This window comes from Dasypus novemcinctus, chromosome 13 (genome assembly GCF_030445035.2).
Source record: "Dasypus novemcinctus isolate mDasNov1 chromosome 13, mDasNov1.1.hap2, whole genome shotgun sequence".
NCBI classification, from domain to species: domain Eukaryota; kingdom Metazoa; phylum Chordata; class Mammalia; order Cingulata; family Dasypodidae; genus Dasypus; species Dasypus novemcinctus.
The window spans coordinates 1,328,309-1,349,316 of NC_080685.1; the positions used below are offsets into that span (position 1 = coordinate 1,328,309).

The window sequence follows — 21,008 nt, forward strand, 5'->3', positions numbered from 1 at the left end:
TCTCCGAATGAATAGGCTGCCCTTTCACCTTCTTAACAAGTCATTTGAATCACAAAAGTGTGCCATTTTGAGAGGTCCCATTCGTACATTTTTGTCTTGTTGCTTGTGCTTTGAGTGTATGATTTAATAAGCCACAATGTACCACAAGGCCTTGAAGGTATTTCGTTAGATTTTCTTCTAGGAGTTTTATGGTTCTAGCTTTTATACTAAAGTCCTTAAAGTATTTTGAGTTAATTTTTGTTATGGTGTGAGATAGGGGTCCTTTCTTTTTTACCTATGGATATCCAGTTCTTCCAGCATCATTTGTTGAACAGACATTTCTGACCCAGCTGAGTGGATTTGACAGCCTTGCTGAAAATCATGTGACTGTAGGTGTGAGAGTTTATTTCTGTTCTGAATTCTTAAATCGATACCACTGGTCAATATTGTCTATCTTTATCTGAGTACCCTGCTGTTTTGTTAAGCTTTGTTTTTAACACTGTAACTAAGTATTCTCCTTTAAAGTTGGTGAGTGAGAGTTGCTCAGCGTCATTCTTCTTTTTAAAGACATTTTTTGGCTATCTGGGGATGAGTACCCTTCCAAATAAATTTGATAATTATCTTTTCCTTTTCTGCAAAAAAGTCTATTGTAATTTTTATTGGGATTACGTTGAATTTGTAAATCAATTTGGGTAAAATTGACATCTTAAAGAAATTTAGTCTTCCAATCCAGGAACATGGCATTTCCATCCATTTATTAAGTCTTCTTTGGTTTCTTTTAGCAATGTTCTGTAGTTTTCTGAATAAAGGCCCTTTGTGTCCTTGGTTAAGTTTATTTCTAAATATTTGATTCTTTTAGTTGCTATTATAAATGGAATTTTTAATTCTGACTTCCTCCTCAGATTGTTTATTAGTGGTGTATGGAAATGCTTGTGATTTTTGAGAATTAATCTTGTATCCTGCCACTTTGCTGAACTTGACTACTACTTCTAGTGAATTTGTTGTGAATTTTTCAGGATTCTCTAGGTATAGGATCATATCATCAAGTAGTCAAGGTTCTGTTTCTTCCTTTCCTATATGGATGCCTTTATTCCTTCTTCTTTCCTAATTGCTCTAGCTACAAAGTCTAATACAACAATACAGAATAGCAGTGGTTGTTCCCAATCTCACTGAGAAAGCTTTCAGTCTTTCATCATTGAGTACATTGTTAGCTGTGGGTTTTTGTGTTTTGTTTTTTTTTTTAAGATTTATTTCTTTCCCCTTTCCCTCCCACCCCAGTTGTGTGTTCTGTGTCTATTTGCTACTTCCTCTTTGTCCACTTCTGTTGTTGTCAGCAGCATGGGAATCTGTGTGCCTTTTTGTTGTGTCATCTTGTTGTGTCAGCTCTCTGTGTGTACGGCACCATTCCTGGGCAGGCTGCACTTTCTTTCGCACTGGGCGGCTCTCCTTACGGGGCACACTCCTTGCACATGGGGCTCCTCTACGCGGGGGACACCCCTGCGTGGCACGGCACTCCTTGCGCGCATCAGCACTGCGCGTGGGCCAGCTGCACACGGGTCAAGGAGGCCCGGGGTTTGAACCGTGGACCTCCCATGTGGTAGGCGGACACCCTAACCACTGGGCTGAGTCCGCCACCTTGTGGGTTTTTAATATATATAATTTACCGTGTCAGAAAAGCTTCCTTCTATCCCTATCTTTTGGAGTATTTTTATCAGGAAAGAATGCTGTATTTTGTGAAATGCTTTTCCTTAGTCAATCAAGATGATCATGTGATTTTTCTTCTTCACTTTATTAATGTGGTGTATTATACTACTAGATCTTCTTGTGTTGAACCACGCTTGCATATGGAACTTCATTGTGGTGTATAATTCTCTAATGGCTTTTTGATTAGGTTTGTAATAATTTTGTTATATTTTTATCTATATTCCTAAGAGAAATTGGTCTGTAATTTTCTTTCTTGCCTTTTTTTAAAATTTTTAAAATCATGTCTTTATCTGGTTTGGGTATTAGGGTGATGCTGGCGTCATAGAATGAGTTTGAGTTTGAACAGCCTGAGCAAGACTGGTATTACATAATCTTTGTATGATTGGTAAAAGTCACCTGTGAGTCATCTGGTCCTCGCTTTTTCATTTTTGGGAGGTTTTTGATGCTGGTTTTAATCTATTTATATGTGTGTTGAGGTCTTCTATTTCTTCTAGTGTCAGTGTAGGGTGTTTGTGTGTTTCTAGGAATTTTACCCACATTGTCTAGTTTGCTGGTATACATATGCTCATAGTATCCTCGTATGATCTCTTGCAGGGTCAGTGGTAACTTCCCCCTTCTCATTTCTGATTTTAGTTATTTGCGTCTTCTTTCTTTTCTTTGTTAGCCTTGCTCAGAATTTGTTAATTTTGCTGATCTTCTCAAAGAACCAACTTTTGGTTTACTTGATTGTCTCTATTTTTGATTCTTCTCAATTTCAGTTATTTCTTCTCCAGTCTTTATTATTTCTTTCCTTTGGCTTGGCTGTGGATTAATTTGCTGTCTTTTTTCTAGTTCCTCCAGGTGTGCAATGAGGTCTTTGATTTTGGCTCTTTCATCTCTTTTAATGTAAGCATTGAGGTCTATAAATTTCCCTTTCAGCACTGCTTTTGCTGTATCCCATAGGTCTTGACATTGTATTGCTTTCATTTTGTCTCAAGATATTTACTGATTTCTCTGATCCACTGATTTTATTTAAGAGTGTGATGTTTAATCCCCATATATTTGTGATTTTCTCCCTTTGTCTGTTATTGATTTCCAGCTTTGTTTCATTACGATCAGAAAAAGTGCTTTGAATAATTTCAATCATTTAAAATTTATTGAGACCTGTTTTGTGACCAGTCTACCCTGGAGATGGGTCCATGCACACTTGAGAAGAATGTATATCCTGCTGTTTTGGGGTGCAATGCTCTATAGATGTGTTAGGTCTAGTTCGTTTATCATATTATTCAAGCTGTTTATCCCATGTCCAGATGTTCTATCCAATACTGACAGTGGTGAACTGAAGTCTTCAACTATTACTGTAGAGACATCTATATCTCCCTTCAGTTTTGTCAGTGTGTGCCTCATGTATCATGGGGCACTCAGGTTAGAAACATAAATAATTAGTATAGTTATTTCCTCTCGGTGAATTGCCCCTTTTATTAATATACAATGACCTTTTCATCTCTGCCCAAAGGGGTACTGATGCAAAGTACTGGAACTCTGTTGGTTTTATAAAGGGCATTTATTTGGCATAGATGCTTACAGTTCCAAGGCCCTAAAGAGTCCAACTCAAGGTACCATAAGAGGTACACTTTCACCCAAAGTCATTTGTGTCTGTGAGGGTTCAGCCTTCCTTCTTCCCCTTAAGGCTCTCTGGTCCAGCTTCTTCCTATCTCAGCTGTGGCCTAGCATTAAGGCTCGCCTCTCTTCCAGGTCTCATTTCTTTCTGGGCTTAGCCACTCTGGTCTCTTCGCAAGGCCAGCTCTAAACTATCAGGCTCATCTCTTTTCCCGGGCAGCAGGATCCTCTGTGTATCTTCTCTGTATAACTACTATTGTGTGAGAGTCTGTTTTATCCCACCAAAGGGATGGGGACTGAACCCTGCATGCCCTAATGACATGCTCAAATCAAAGACCTAATCTTAACATAATTTAATTAAAGACATCTCAGCTAAATATAATACAATTAAAGGGTATCACACCAAGAGAAACAGACCCGTTTACAAACATAATCAAATACTTTTTATAATTCATAAATAATATCAATCTGCTACAATCTCTTTTAACAGTTTTGCATTTATATCTATTTTGTCTAATATTAGTATTGCTACTCCAGCTCTTTTATGGTTACTATTTGCATGGAATATCTTTTTCCAATCTTTTACTTTTAACTGGTTGAGTCCTTATATCTGAGGTGAATCTCTTGTAGACAGCATACAAATGGCTCATTTTAAAAAATCCATTCTATTAGTCTACGTATTTCGACTGGGGAGTTCAAGCCACTAACACTCAATGTTAGTAATGTAAAAGGCATACTTCATCCATTTTGTCCTTGGGCTTTCTGTTGTTGTATCGTACTATTGTCTTTTTACCCTTTAATTTACCCGTCACAATAATTTTCATTTCTACACTCTTCTCCAAGTCTCTCTCTCTAGTTTTTTCCTTTCAAGCTGCAGCATTCCCTACAGTATGGCCTGTAATTCTGGTCTTCTGAAAACATGTTCTATCAGTTTTTGTCTTTGAAGACTGAAATTACCTTCATTTTTGAGGAACAGTTTTGCCAGGTATAGAATTCATGGCTGGCAGTTTTTCTCTTTCAGTATCTTAAATACATCATATTTACCACCTTCTTGCCTCCAAGGTTTCTAATAGGTTGACACTTACTCTGATCAAGGTTCCATTGTATGTGATGCTTTGCTTTTTTCTCTTGCTGCCTTCAGAATCCTCTTTTTTATCTTTGACATTTGTCATTCTGAATAGGTGTCTCACGGTAGGTCTATTAGGATTTATACTGTTTGGGCTGCATTGTCCTTCTTGGAATTGACATTTTGTCCTTCGTAAGAGTTGGGAAGTTCTCAATCATTATTTCCTCAAATATTCTTTCTGTCCCTTTTCCATTCTCTTCTTCTGGGACCCCTATAATGTGTATGTTTGTGTTTCGCATTGCCATCAATTTCCCAAGACCCTGTTCTACTTTTTCCATTCTCTTCTGTCTTTTCCAGTTCAGATGTGCTGTCTTCAACATCATTAATTCTGTCTTCAAGCAATTCAAATCTGCTCTTATGTGCTGCTAATGTATTTTTGATCTCATCCATCGTGTCTTTCATTCCCATAAGATCTGTGGCTTTACTTTGCAGGTTTTCAAATTGTTATTTATGCTCACCCAGTGTCTTCTTAATATCCCTTATCTCTTTAGTCAAATTTTCTTTCAATTTTTTGAATTGATTTACAAGAGTTGTTTAATTGTCTTAAATCCTGTTATCTCTTCAGGATATTTGGTTAGTTCTTTTGGCTGGACTATCTCTTCCTGTTTCTTAGCATGGCTTGTACTTTTTTGTTGATGTCTAGGCATCTGAATATGTTGGTGAATTTACTCTGATGGTCAATTTCTCTCTTTGGCCTATTGTTTTTTTAAATATATGTAAATTAAATAATATACTTTTATTTTATTTAAAAATTTTTTAAATATATTTTTAAAGATACATAGATCACACAAAATGTTACATTAAAAAATATAAGGGGTTCCCATATATCCCACTCTCTACACCTCCCACTCCTCCCACATCGACAACTCCTTTCTAGTGTAGTACATTCATTGCATTTGATGACTACATTTTGAAGCACCGCTACACAGCATGGATTATAGTTTATTGTTGTAGTTCACACCCTCTCCCAGTCCATTCAGTGGGTTATGGCAGGATATAGAATGTTCTGCACCTGTCCTTGCAGTATCACCGAGGACAACTCCAAGTCCCAAAATGCCCCAATATCACACCTCTTTTTCCCTCTCCCTGCCTTCAGCAACTCCCATGGCCAATGTCTCCACATCAGTGATATAAAGTCTTCCATTGCTAGGGTCATAATAATGCTATATTTTATTTCACAACTCTTCTTTGATATTTGGCTCAACTTATTCTGAACTGCTGAAAGTGCCCAGCTTAAGTTATCAAAATAGGGCCAGGGACCCACTAAAGGGGTACAAGGTCAAATCCAAGTGGTTTGGGACATGAGAGATTCCAAAAGCAGTTTCTTCTTCCTGTGGTTTCCTGGCATGCCAGCAGATGACACGCTCTGGCAAATCCTTCCGCCACTCTGTCTCTTTCAACCTCTGCTTGCCACTGATTCTGGTCTGGCCATAGCTAGATTCAACAAGGGCTCCACTGTCCAAACCCACCAAGAGAAACGGCTCTCTGCCATCCCTCTTCCCAGGGAGGAACATATCTGCTCCCCTCAGCTGGCTGCAACGAGCCACTGGATTACCCACAGCTTTCTGCCTTGAGGATGGGGGGTGGGTGTCATTGCTGGCTGCGGGGTGAGCAACTCATGACTTTCATTTCAGCCTCCTTGTCTCTCTGTCCCTTCCCTCCGGGATGACGGGCCCCACTCTCCTGGTCTTCAGACCCCCAAAGCTTTTTGCCCTTCCTCCACTGTTTTTGTGAGAGTTGAGCCCTGCCTGCCTACTCTGATGCCAACTTCCTGGGAGTCTTCGTCAATTACATTTTTTATCTTAAGGTAACTCCTAATAGAATCGTAAAAAAGTCTGTCTGGCAGACAGAAATGACACTTAATTTTGTAATCGTTAATAGTCAAACACTTGAAATAACAATTGTGTGACTTACCTAGACCAAGTTCAAATACTGTTACTTTTGCTTTAGCAGAAATAACTAGGTTAAACAATAAAATTCATACCCATTGTTTTAAAAAATTCATTTATATTACTTGTTATTCAGACAGTTTACACAATACTTGGTATATGTTACCTTTGTAAGACTTGAAAAAGTGAGTTAACAGTGTTCTTTCTCAATCAGTTTTCAAAGAAAAAGGAAAGTCATTTTTTAATTGTCAGAAAACCAAAAAATCATGGGGCAAGTCATGAGGAGAATGAAGAAATACATGGAAACTGAGTTTGTCATAGAATAAGGAGTCTCTATTTTACGACTATTTAGGTATAGTTGTTTAATATCTTAATAAAATAACTAATGATTGACTATAATACTTCCATTGGAGGAAAATCTTAGAAATGATTAAATTATCCAACTCTTCTTATTGAAGTGTTAATAGAATTATTAAAACTTCTGGTAAATATCAGCATTTTTATAATTGTGTGTTAGGAATGGCACAAGAAATGAAGAACAATGGTACTTAAGAAATCTGAGATACTAAGTTGAAAAAATTCCATTAATTGTCTGAAAATTTATTTATAACCAGGCTTCTTCTAAATTCAATCCATGGTTCTACACCTTATCCAAGGTACACAATTTAGAAAGAGTTGGTTTCTTTGGATTCTTCAACTGGCAAGTCTCAAAAACCAGTGGAATCATCTCTAGCTACTATCAGTTTTCCATGGTGAATATGATACCCAAGTTGTCTTAACTGCTCCAGTTCAGCCTGGGTATGCCTGCTCTTGCAGAGGGTCAGCTATTCTAATTCCAAAGTTTCACCTGAATTTAGCCAGCCATGAAAGAATAAATGTTACGAGAAAAAAAAGCAAAAAGAGAATACACAGAAAGTAAAGTGAAGAACAGAGGCTCAAAAAATAAATGAGACAAAGAATAAGTAAGACTCTTGTCACAGATTGGTATAATGAAAACCTACCTGTCTTATTCAAGTAATCCAACCTTGTAAAGAGCAGTATTAAAACAAAAATGCAGACTAAATATAAAATCGAACTCATAATTCCTAGCATGTAATCGGCTGATATAAATCATATGAATTACTCACCTTATCAAGTTCGTTTGTCAGCTTTTTATTTTCTTCAATTAATAACATTTTTTCTCGTTCATACTGTTGTTTGATCTCATTTTCAAATTCTTCCCTTTCACTTTGACTAACACAATTCAAATTATAAAAAGAAAAAAGCAATTTGAATTAAAAATTGACTAAAAACTTGAAATTATTTTTGCAGTAGTTATCTTGACAGCATTATGCAATGACAAGCCTACGAAAAGTACTTTTCAAGAATTTAAAATAAAATACTGCTCATTCATTCATTTCATGCAGTTATTCAACAATATTTACTGAGAACCTACTATGTGCTAAGGAATTGTTTTAGGCCCTAAGCAAGGGTTTTGCTCTCATGAGCTTGCATTCCAGGGCAGGAAGAAAGACAATGGAAAGTGAATAAATGAATTAATTTCAGATAAGTTTTATAAAGAAAATATAAGTAAGTACTAGCCTAGGCATTATCTGAGAGAGATTGCATAGGTTAAGCGTCATCAAGGCTAATGACATGACCTACTAGAATGAAAACAATAATTGTCACCCCCTTCATATTAATTAAGTTTGATTCAAAGGCAAATTAGTCACTTCCTAGTTCAACAAATATGATTAAGAAAGGTTATTATTCTAAAGTTATGTTCATAATTAGAAATTAATTTACATTTTACTTGAGATAATTATTTGTTTTTAAAGACTTTATTTTGAAATGATATCCATTTTAAAGAAAACGTTCAAGAACAGTACAAAGAATTTCTATATCTTCTTCACCCAGATTCTCCAATGGTTAATGTTTTACTATATTTGCTCCATCACTCTGTGTGTGTGTGTGCGTGCATACATGAGTACCCATTCTGAGTTTTTTTCCTTAACCACTGAGAAAAAGTTGCAGATATTATACTCCATTACCCCAAAATACTCTAGTGTATATATTCTCAAAATGAAGGACACTCTCCAACATAATCACTCTACTACCTTCCAAATTAGAGAAGTTAACATGGGTAGAAAACCACCGTGCAAATCCACAGACCCAGTCAGGTTTTTCCAACCACATCAACATGTGTCCTTCTCTTCTCTAGTCTGGGTCCAATCGAGAAACATGTGCTGCTTTCAGTAACCATTTCCCGTCCACATCCTCTGGACTAGGAGATCTCCTCAGTCTTCTATATCTCTATGACACCTTGATCTTTAAAGGATACCTTACACCACTGACATTATCAGAGTATCAGCCATTCATCACAAGGGGTAAGTCTCAGCCTGGATCTGCCTTATGTTTAGGACTAGATCGAAGCAATTCATTCTTGGCAGAATATCACAAACATGATGCTAAGATCTTATCAATGCACCACCATCAGATGGCACAGGACGTGTGCCTGCACAACACTGACCAAATTTCTTAGGCTAAGGAAAGGTCTGGGAGCAAGTGGAGGCCGGAAATATGGAAAGGGTCCTTGGGCAGAAACAGATGAGGCTGAAAACTGAATCCTCACACCTTCCTGGCCCTTCCTTGCAGGCAGAAGCAGCCCCACCACTTCCAGGAAAAGCGCTACAACCTGAGACAATCGGTTTTCCTCTGCATAAAATCCTGCATGAATGTCACCTGGAATGAAAGGAGAATGCGGGAGTGATCTCATCAACAGGGTGATGTAGGACAGCCCCTGGAAATGCCTCCCCTCGGAATCTGCTAATAATGGGAAACTACTTGTTTGGGTCTCTGGAGGAGGACAGAGATTGGAGACACAAACACTGACTGAGGAGAAAGGAATCTCCAAGACCAGCCAGGGCATCTTCCCAGGCACCAGTGGAGACCTTGTCCCTTTCGCTAGACCCTGCACAGCTTGGGAGCCAGAGGCAGGGAGGCCTCGGCCATCCTGCCAGGATACAGATGACAGAGACAGGGACAGGAGAGGGGTAGAATCCCACACACATCAGGCACAGGGAGCCAAGTCCACAGAGGCGAGGGGTGGAACACAAGCAGGTGGCAAGTGCTGCACAAAGAGGGCCCCAGGGGGAAAGGGCGGGAGAACTGCTGGCAAGTGCTGCACACATCAATCCAGTTTCTGAGGACTGGACTATCTAAACACAAAATGGACTTGTCTGGCTGTCCTTTCTGTACTGATGGCACCTGGGTGGCTGGGGCAGAAAATACCAGCAGGGAAGAAAATGCAGGCAGGAGAGACTCACAGGAAAAAAGGGGGGAGGAGGCCAGGAATACTGAACCACTGTAAGACAGGACAGGTCCCAGGACTGAAAAGTTTAAGGAAAAGGGAGCACTGAGTGAGGGAGAGAATTTAAATAAATCACAGGAGGAACAGAGGAAAGGGTGAATTCTCCTGGAAGTGAAACAAATGCATGGAAATGCAATCTGAAAGTTGTACATTTTTATGCAAAGATTTTATGCTCAATTGAGCATATCCTGGACAAGAATCAGATGAAGAAGAGCTGAGAAAAGCTGAACAACATGGGCTACTCTGAAGGTCCAGAAAAAGTTAAACCAAGCATCAAATAAGAGTTTTAACACAAAGTCAATCAATTAAACCACAGACAGGAGGGAGAAACTGATCTTCGGATTTAAGTGACCAAGATAATCAAATGCCTAGACATTAGTAAAAACAGGAAGGTACGGCTCAGTCAAGGAATCAAATTAAAACTTCGACAAAGGGAAGCAGCTGTGGCTCAATCAGATGAGCTCCCACCTACCATATGGGAGCCCTGGGTTCGCATCCTGGGGCCTCCTTGTGAAGGCAGGCTCGCCCGCATAGACGTTGCGGAACACCGCAGCTTGCAGACACTGTGGAGAACTGACTCAGCAAGGTGACACAATAAGAAACAGGGAGACAAGCGAGAACAAAGAAAAGCCCGCAGCGAATGGACACAGAAAGCAGACAGCAAGCAAGCTGCAAGGGAGGAGGGGAAATAAAGTAAATAAATACAGACACAGAAGAATGTACAGCAAATGGACATAGAGAGGAGACAGCATGCAAAAAGTTGTAAGGGGGGCAGAGAATAAAAAAAAAACTTCAACAGAGAAACAGAATTTTGGATAACTAAGCAAAGATGTTCAAAGAAATCTCCTGTATCAATTCAAGGAGATGAAAGAAAATATGGACATAGAGCTAAAGGATATTAAGAAGACGATGTGTTGGGAAGCAGATGTGGCTCAACTGATAAGAGCGTCCACCTACCATACAGGAGGTCCAGAGTTCGGTACCCAGGGCCTCCTGGCCCGTGTGGTGAGTTGGCCCACATGCAGTGGTGTCATGCCATGCATGGGTGTCTTTCGCGTAGGGGTGCCCCATGTGCAAGGAGTGTGCCCCTCCAGAACAGGCACGCCATGCGAAAAAAGCACAGCCTGCCCAGGAGTGGAGCCACACACACGGAGAGCTGACACAGCAAGACGACGTAACAGAAAGAGACACAGATACTTGATGCCGCTGAGAATGCAAGCAGACACAGAAGAACATGCAAGGAGCAGACAACAGCGGGGACGGATGGGAGAGAAATAAATACATCTTTAAAAAAAAAAGAGAGAAAATGTGTGAGCATAAAGAACTTGAAAATTTTAAAGAAACATAAAAAAACAATAGAGAAAATAAACCAAAACTTGATTCTTCGAGAAGCCTTAACAAAATTGACAAACCCTTAGCTAGACTCACTAAGAAAAAAAGAAGATGCAAATAAATGAAATAAAAAATGAAAAAGAACCTTACTATTGACCCCACAGAAATAAGGGAGATCATAAGAGGATACTATGAACAACTTTATGCTAAAAAACTAGACAATGTAGGTGAAATGGAAAAATTCCTAGAAATGTACAAACAACCTACACTGATGCTAGAAGAAATAGAAGACCTCAACAAGCCAATCACAAGTGAAGAGACTGAAACAGTCATCAAACAGCTCCCCAAAATGAGAAGCCCAGGACCAGACAGTTTCACAGGTGATTTCTACCAAGATTTCAAAGAAGATTTAATACGAATCTTACTCAAGCTCTTTCAAAAAATTCAATAAGGAATGCTACCAAACGCATTATATGGAGCCAATATGACCCTAATAACGAAGCCAGAAAAAGATATTACAAAAAAAGAAAATTACAGACCATTTCTCTAATGAATACAGATGCAAAAATCCTCAATAAAATACCTGTTAATCGAATCCAACAACACATTAAAAGAATAATTCATCATGATCAAGTGGGTTTTATACAAGGCATGCAAGAAAATCAATCAGAATATACCACATTAATAAACCAAAGAAGAAAAATCACATGTTCTTATCAATTGATGCAGAAAAGGCATTTGACAAAATACAGAATCCTTTCTTGATAAAAATACTACAAAAAAAAAAAAACAGGAATTGAAGGAAATTTTCTCAACATGATAAAGGCCATTGTAGCAGTTTGATATAATTAATGAATTCCACAAAGAAATATTGGATTATGCTTGTAATCTGATCTGTACCTGGGTATGACTGAATTATGATTAGGGCTTTAATTTGGCCACGTCATTAGGGCGTTGAGTCCCCGCCCCTTAGTGGGTGGGGAGTCACAGGTAAAAGGCATGGCAAAGAACAAAGTTGAGGGTTTCTGATGTTGGAGTTTGATGCTAAAGACTTAATCTGGAGCCCTAGGAAGTAGGCTCACAGAGGAAAGAGAAGCCAGACCCAGGAAGGAAGGAACCTTGAATCCAGAGAAGAGCAAGCCCCAGGAATGTAGGGACCCAGGAAGCCTGAACCCTCACTGATGTTGGCAGCCACCTTGCTCCAGACTTGTGCCTTATGGCCTGGTATCTGTAAGCTCCTACCCCAAATAAATACCCTTTATAAAAACTATCCAATTTCTGATATTTTGCATTAGCATCCCTTTGGCTGACTAATACTGCCATATATGAAAAACCCACAGCTAACATTGTTCTCAGTGGTAAAAACCTAAAAGTTTTCCCACTGAGATCAGGGACAAGACAAGGATGCCCACTGTTGTTCAATATAGTGCTAGAGGTTCTAGCTAGAGCAATCAGGCAAGAAAAAGAAATAAAAGGCATCCAAATTGGAAAGGAAGAAGTAAAACTTTCACTATTTGCAGATAAGATTGTATATCTAGAAAATCACAAAAAATCTACAACAAAGCTGCTAGAGCTAATAAATGATTTCAGTAGAGAGTCAGGATACAAGATCAATACGCAAAAATCAGTGGTGTTTCTATACACTAATAATGCACAATCTGAGGAGGAAATCAGGAAAAAAATTTCATTTACAATAAGCAACTAAAAGAATCAAATATTTAGGAATAAACTTAATCAAGGATGCAAAGCACTTGTATTCAGAAAACTATAATGCAATGCTAAAAGAAATTTAAAAAAGACCTAAATAATTGGAAGAACATTCCATGCTCATGGATTGGAAGACTAAATATAATTAAGATGTCAATTCTACCCAAATTGCTACATAGATTCAAAGCAATCCCAATAAAAATCCCATGAGCATTTTTAAAGTAAATGGAAAACACAATTATCAGATTTATCTGAAAGGGTAAGAGGCCCCAGAAACATCTTAAAAAGGAAAAGTGAAGTTGGAGGACTCTCACTTCCAGACTTTAAATCATGTTACCTAGCTACATCGTAAAAACAACATTGTATTGGCATGAAGATAAACACATAGACCAGTGGAACTGAACTGATGGTTCAGAAACAGACCCTCATGTCTATGGCAAAAAGATTTCTGACAAGTCTATGAAGCCCTTTCAGTTGGGGCAGAACAGCTTATTTAACAAATGGTGCTGGGAGAGCTGGATATCCACAGCCAAAAGGAAGAAAGAAGACCCCTTCCTCACACTTTATACAAAAATTAACTCAAAATGGATCAAAGATCTAAATATAAAAGGAAGTACAATAAAGCTCCTAGAAGAAAATGTAGGGAAACATCTTCAAGACCTGGTGGTAGGTGGTGGATACTTAAACCTTACATCAAAAGCACAAGCAACAAAAGATAACATGGATAAGTGGGACCACCTCAAACTTAAATGTTCTGTGATTCAAAGGACTTCATCAAGAAGGTGAAAAGGCAGCGCATTGATGGGAGAAAATATTTGGAAACCACATATCCAATAAGGGTTTGATTTCCATTCTATATAAAGAGATCATACAACTCAACAATAAAAGAGCCAACAGTCCAATTGAAAAATGGGAAAAAGATTTAAATGACATTTCTCCAAAGAGGAAATACAAATGGCCAAAAAGCACATGAAAAAAATTCCATCACTAGCTATTATGGAAATGCAAATTAAAACAACGAGATAGCATCTAACACCACACAGAATGGCCATTATTAAAAAACAGACAACAATAAGTGCTGGAGAGGATGTGGAGAAACAGGAACACTCCTTCACTGTTGGTGGGAGTGTAAAACGGTGCAGCCTCTGTGGAAGACAGTTTGGTGGTTCTTCAGGAAGCTAAATATAGAACAGCCATATGATCCAGCAATTCCTCTACTAGGAATATATCCAGAAAAATTAAAAACTATGACATGAACAGCGGCATTGTTCACAATTGCCAAAAGATGGAAAAACCCAAATGTCTATCCACCAATGAATGGATAAGCAAAATGTGGTATATATGTACAATGGAATACTATGCTGCAATAAGAAGAAATGAAATTGAGACATATGTGATAATATGGATGAGTCTTGAAGACATAATACTAAACGAAGTATGCCAGACAAAAAAGGACAAATATTGCATGGTCTCATTATTATGAACTAAATACAAATAATAAACACATGGAAATTAAAACCTAGAGAACAGGTTATAAGGAGATAAGAGGAAGGTTAAGAAGAACTATGGATGCTTAATGTACGTAGAAGTTTTAATTAACTTGACTGTGAAAGCGTGGAGATGGATAGTTGATAGTAACACATTATAGTGAGTAGCAACTGGTTTAAAAATGGGATTGTGACTGAAAAAGGTAGTCTGGGAAGTAAATGTCAATAGAAGGAAAGCTAAGAATAATCTAGGGACTGAATAACACAGTGAACCCAGAGGCAGTTGAGAATTGTGGTTAAGGGTACAAATGCAAGAGAGTCCTTCTGTTAGCGAGAGTAGATGCACATCACTATTGCAGGGTGATGGGAATATGGAGAAACACGGAAGAACTACAACTGGTGTGACCTACAGACTGTGGTTAACAGCAATACTATAATATTCTTGCATGAATGCCAAGCTGTACTGTGTTGATAATGGAAGTGTATGGAAAAAGTGTGCCAAATGTATGCTACGGACCATGATTGGTGGTAACAGTCTGATGATATTATCTCATCTGTAACAAATGTTCCACCAGGGTGTGGAGTTGAATGGGAAATCTACACATCCGTATGACTGTTTTGCAAGTTCACAATATCAGTAACAAAAATATATTAAAAAAAAAAACCAGTATGTGTTGGGGGGAAAATACACCAAATGTGAGATAAGGACTATAGTTAGTAGTAATATTTTGGCGATGCTCTCGCATAGTTTGTAACAAATGTTTCATACCAATGCAAAGAGTTGATGGAGGAGTGATATATGAGACACCTATGGGATGTTATGTATGTTTATTTTGTAAGTTCACAATCTTTACTATACACTTATTGTTTATGTGTGTTCATGTATGAATGATATATTTCAATAAAAATTAAAATAAAAAAAAAGATTCCTGGTGCCGCTGAGAATGCAAGCAGACACAGAAAAACACACAGCGAATGGACACAGAGAGCAGACAATGGGGATGGGGGAGATGGGAGAGAAATAAGTAAAATAAATCTTTAAAAAAAGAAAATGTGTCAGCATAATGAAGAACTTGAAAATTTAAAAAGAAACATAACAGAAATTATGGGAATGAAAGGCACAATAATGGTGACTCAAATACACTAGAGGAATAAATGGTATAGTTGAGCAGGCAGAAAAAAGAATCAGCAAACTAGAAGAAGGACAGTCAAAATCATAGTTAGAAAAACAGAGAATAGAAAAAACTGAGCACTGGCTTAGGGAGCTGGGTGACAGCATAAAGCACATATATACATCATGGGTGTCCCAGAAGAAGAAGAGATGGGAAAAGGGGCAGAAAGAATATATGAGGAAATAATAGCTGAACCTTTCCCAACTCTTACAAAAGTTATTAAACTATATGTCCAAAAGGCACAATATACTTCAAACATATAAATCCTAATACACTTACTCTGAGACACATACTAATCAGAACACCAAATGTCAAAGTTAAATAGAGAATTCTGAAATCAGTAAGAGAAAAGTGATTTGTCACATAGAAGGACTTCTCGGTAAGAATAAGTTTATATTTCTCTTCAGAAACAGTGGAGTTTAGAAGACAATGGTCTGATATATTTAGGGTACTGAAAGAGAAAAACTGGGAAGTAAAAATTCTTTATCCAGCAAAACTGTCCTTAAAAAATGAGGGAGAGTTTAAAATATTCACAGATAACCAGAAAATGAGAAAGTCTGTCAACAAGACACCTGCCCATCAAGAATGACAAAAGAGAGTTCTACAGGTTGAAAAGAAAAGGCAAGAGAGAAGGGAGAGTGATGTGAAGAAATGAAGATCTTAAGTAAGGATAACTAAAAAAGTAAATCCAAAACCCAATAGTACTGTATCTTCAATATACAACTCTACTTATTAATTGCTATAAGAGTCAGAATACAATTGAACTAGAAAAAAGTGAATGCGTGCAAAATACAAAAAGGTACTATGAGATGGGGAGGCGTTTTCGGGACATGGAGTTGTCCTGGGTGGTGCTTCACGGTCAATTACGGGACATTGAAGATCCCCCCAGGGCCCACTGGATGGAACGTGGGAGAGTGTGGGCTATGATGTGGACCATTGACTATGGGGTGCAGTGATGCTCAGAGATGTACTTACCAGGTGCAATGGATGTGCCATGATGATAGGAGAGAATGTTGCTGTGGGGGGAGAGGGGGGTGGGGGCGATGGGGTTGAATGGGACCTCATACTTTTTTAATGTAATATTTAAAAAATAAAATAAAATTAAATTAAATTAAATTTAAAAAAAGGTACTATGAGACAAAAACAACATTAGCTCCAAAGGCACAAATAGATGGAAAGTAAAAGGATGGAAAAATACATTCTATGCAAATATTAGCCAAAAAAGAGCTGGGGCAACCACACTAATATTGGGCAAAATCGACATGAAGCCAAAACCTGTGATAAGTGACAAAGAAGGACACTATATATTAATAAAAGGGGCAATCCACCAAGAATAAATAACAATTATAAATATTCATACACCTAACAATAGTGTCCCAAAACACATGAAGCCAACATTGGAAAAACTTAAGGGAGAAAGAGACACCTACGACTTCAATATACCACTCTCATCAATAGATAGAATATTTAGACAGAAGATCAATATGGAAACAGACAACCTGAATATTATGATAAATGAACTAGACCAAACAGACATATACGGTATTCTACATACCAAAATAAGATATACGTTCCTCTCAAGCACACACGAATTGTTCTGTAGGATAAATTACAAGTTGGATCACAAAACAAGTCTCAATAAATTTAAAGAGACTGAAATTATATAATGCATCTTCTCTGGCCATAGTGGAATGAAGCTGGAAATCAATACCAAGCTGAGAGCTTGAAAATCCACAGAATATGGAAGTTAAATAACACACACACATGCGCTTTTTTTTTTAGGTACCGGGGGCCAGAGATTGAACCTGGTACTTTGTATGTGGGAAGCTGGCATTCAACCACTGAGCTACATCGGCTTCCCAGAGTTGGTTTTGTTTTTGTTTTGTTTTTAAAGAAGGTACTGGGAACTGAACCCGGGACCTCCCATGTGTGAAGCAGGTACTCAACCGCTTGAGCCACATCCATTCCAATAACACATTCTTAAACAATCAATGAGTCTAGGAAAATTTACAAGGGGCATCAGTAAATATCTTGAGACTAGTGGAAATGAGAACATAACATATCAAAACTTACAGGATGCAGCGATGGCAGTGTTGAGGGGAAATTTATAGCAAAATGATTACAATAAAACAGAAGTAACACATAAGTGGAGAATGCAACCATGGACTAGAGTAGATTATTATTATAGTAATGGGAAAACTTGTGACACTGATATAAAGATAGTAGTTCCCAAAGGTTCTGAGGGGAGGGAGAGGAAAGCATAGGAGGAACATAGGGCATTGGAATTGTTCTGTATGATACTGCAATGACAGATACAGGGTATTACACATTTTGTCAAAACCTATAAAATTTGTTACTAGCAATGCTTCAATATTTGTTCATCATCTGTAACAAATGTACCACAATAATATAAAATGCTATTAATAGGGGAAAATGTGTGAGGGAGGGTGTGGGGTATATAAGTATCCCTTATACTTTTGATGTAACTTTTCAGTAATCTAAAACTTCTTGAAAAATAAAGTTTATTATACGAAAAAAATGATAAGTAAAAAAAAACCAACAAAAAACAAAAACAAAAAACAATCAAAGACCTAACTGCACACCTGGAAGAACTGGAAAAAGAACAGCAAACTAAACCCAAAGCAAACAGAAGAAAAGAAATAACAAAGATTGGGGCAGAGATCAATAAAATTGAGAATTTAAAAAAATAATGAACATTATAACAAAACCAAAACTTGGCTCTCTGGAAAGATTAAAAAAATGACAAACCCTTAGCTAGACTGACAAAGAAAAACAGAAGATGAAAATAAATAAATCAGAAATGAGAGGGGCAACATTAGCACTGCCCCACAAAAAGAAAAAGGGTCACAAGAGGATTCCATGAACAACTGTATGCCTACAAATCAGATCAATTAGATAAAACGCACAAATTCTTAGAAACACACAAACCTACACTGACTCTAGAAAAAACAGAAGACCTCAAGAGACCAATTAAAAATAAAGAGATTGAGTCTATCATCAAAAACCTCCCAACAAAGAAAAGTCCAAGGAACACATGGCTTAACAAGTGAATTCTATCAATCATTATAAGAAGAATTAATACAAATCCTCCTCAAACTCTTCCAAAAAATTAAAGATGTTTTGTGAGGCCCCTATCACCCTTTTATCAAACCAAGATAAAAGCACAAGAAAAGGAAATTACAAACTCCTCTTATGAAAATATAGATGCAAAAATCCTCAACAAAATGCTTCCAAATCAAATCCAGTAAGACATTTAAAAAATTATAATTATAAACTGATCAAGTGGGTTTTATCCCAGGTACATAATGATGCCTCAACAGAAGAAAATCAATTCATTTAATATACCACATTAACAACACGAAGGGAAATACATTAATGAAGGGGGGAAAAAACCATATAATCATCTCAATTGACACAGAAAGGGCACTTCACAAAATCCAGCATTCTTTCTTGAAAAAACACTTTGAAAGGTAGAAATAGATGGAAACTTTCTCAACATGATAAACACACACATAAAAAACCCACGGCTTACATGATACTCGATGATGAAAGACTGAAAGCTTTCCTCTAAAATCCTAAGCAGGTAAAGAATGCCCACTGTCACCACTGCTAGTCAAAATTGTCCTGGATGTGCTAGGCAGAGCAGTAACACAAGAAAAATAAAAGGCATTAAATTGGAAAGGAATAAGTAAATTTTTCACTATTTGCAAAAGACACGATCCTATATATAAAAAGTTCTGCAAAAATCTACAACAAAGCTCCTAGAGCTTTTGGATTCGGGTAGCAAGTATTTTATTGAGGATATCTGTACTATATTCATTAGAAAAACTGGTTTGTAATCTTTTTTGTAATATGTTTATTTGGCTTTGGTATTAGGGTGATGTTTGCTTTGTAGAATGAGTTTGGCAGTGTACCTTCCTATTAAAGTTTTTGGAAGAGTTTGAGCAAGACTGGTATTAGATCTTCAAATGGTTGGAAGAATTCACCTGTGAATCCATCTGGAACTGGCCATTTCACTTTGGGTAGTTCCTTGACAACTCTTTCAATTCCTTTACTTGTGATTGGTTTGTTGAGGTATATTTCATAGGGTGTTCATGTGTTTCAGGAATTTGTCCATTTCATCAACTCTGTCTAGTGTGCTGGTGTACAGTTGTTCACAGTATCCTCTTATGATCTTTTATTTCTGCTGCGTTGGTGGTAATGCTCCCTTACCATTTCTGATTTTATTTGTACATTCTGTTTTTTTCATTGTTAGTCTAGTTAAAAGATTTGCTAATTTTGTTGATTGTCTCGAAGAACCAAATTTTGGTTCTGTTTCTTTTCTCCACTGTTTTTCATTCTCTATTTCAGTTATTTCTGCTCTCATCTTTATTTCTTTTCCTTCTGACTGCTTTGGGATTGCTTTGCTGTTTTCTAGTTCCATTCAGACGTTCAGTTGATTTTAGCTCCTTCTTTTTTAGTGTAAGCATTGAGGGCTATAAATTTCCCACTCAGACTGCCTTTGCTATATTCTGTAAATTTTTTTTTTAGGAGGTACCACAGATTGAACCCAGGGCCTCATACTTTTAGGGAACTACATCTGTTTCCCATTCAGATTTGGTTTTTTTCATGTTTGTTTTTAAGAGGAACCAGGGATTGAACCTGGGATCTTGTCCATGGGAAGCAGGCACTCAACCACTTGAGCAACATCTGCTCCATGGTATCCCTCAAATTTTTTAAATACCTTTTTTAAAAAATATTTATTGGGAAATGGACTTGGTCCAGTGGTTAGGGCGTCCGTCTACCACATGGGAGGTCTGCGGTTCAAACCCCGGGCCTACTTGACCCGTGTGGAGCTGGCCCATGCGCAGTGCTAATGCGCACAAGGATGCTGCACCACGCAGGGGTGTCCCCCACGTAGGGGAACCCCATGCACAAGTAGTGCGCCCCTAAGGAGAGCCGCCCAGCGCGAAAGTGCAGCCTGCCCAGGAATGGCGCCGCCCACACTTCCTGTGCTGCTGACAACAGAAGTGGACAAAGAAACAAGACGCAGTAAATAGACACAAAGAACAGACAACCGTGGGAGGGGGGAATTAAATAAATCTTTAAAAAAAATTTTTTTTAATTTTTTTAAATTTATCTGTCTGCTCATTATTTGCTTGCCTGCTCCAGGAGGCATCAGAAACTGAAGCTGGGACCTCCACACGGGAGGCAAGTGCCCAGTGGCCTGAGATACATCCACTCCCTGCAGGCTGCGGCATCTGCTGGCTTGTATAGGTGTCTAGCTCATTGTGGCAGAAGTGGCATCTGCTTGTCTAAATCTTTAGGAGACACTGGGACCAGAACCCAGGTCCTCCTGTGTGGTAGGCTGGTTGGGCCACATCTCCTTCCCTCCCATAAGTTTTTTTTTTTAAAGATTTATTTATTTATTTATTTATCTCCCCTCCCCCCCTCAACCCCAACCCCGGTTGTCTGTTCTCTGTGTCTATTTGCTGTGTCTTCTTTGTCCACTTCTGCTGTTGACAGCAGCACAGGAATCTGTGTTTCTTTTTGTTGTGTCATCTTGTTGTGTCACCTCTCCGTGTGCGCGGCACCATTCCTGGGCAGGCTGCACTTTCTTTCGCGCTGGGCGGCTCTCCTTACGGGGCGCACTCCTTGCGCGTG

General features: G+C 38.1%; 1 protein-coding gene across 12 annotated transcripts in view; it reads right to left on the reverse strand.

The window, feature by feature from the left end:
• CDC42BPA (CDC42 binding protein kinase alpha) overlaps positions 1–21,008 on the reverse strand; it is a 382,935-nt gene that overhangs the window by 86,660 nt on the left and 275,267 nt on the right. For all 12 annotated transcript variants that reach the window (XR_011645344.1, XR_011645345.1, XM_058309378.2 and 9 more), the window contains one exon: positions 7,425–7,530. Coding sequence is in view for 10 of the 12 variants with exons in the window: in XM_058309378.2 (XP_058165361.1) it covers positions 7,425–7,530 (106 nt within the window). In the remaining 2 variants the exon portion in view is untranslated. The remainder of the gene's footprint in view (positions 1–7,424; positions 7,531–21,008) is intronic.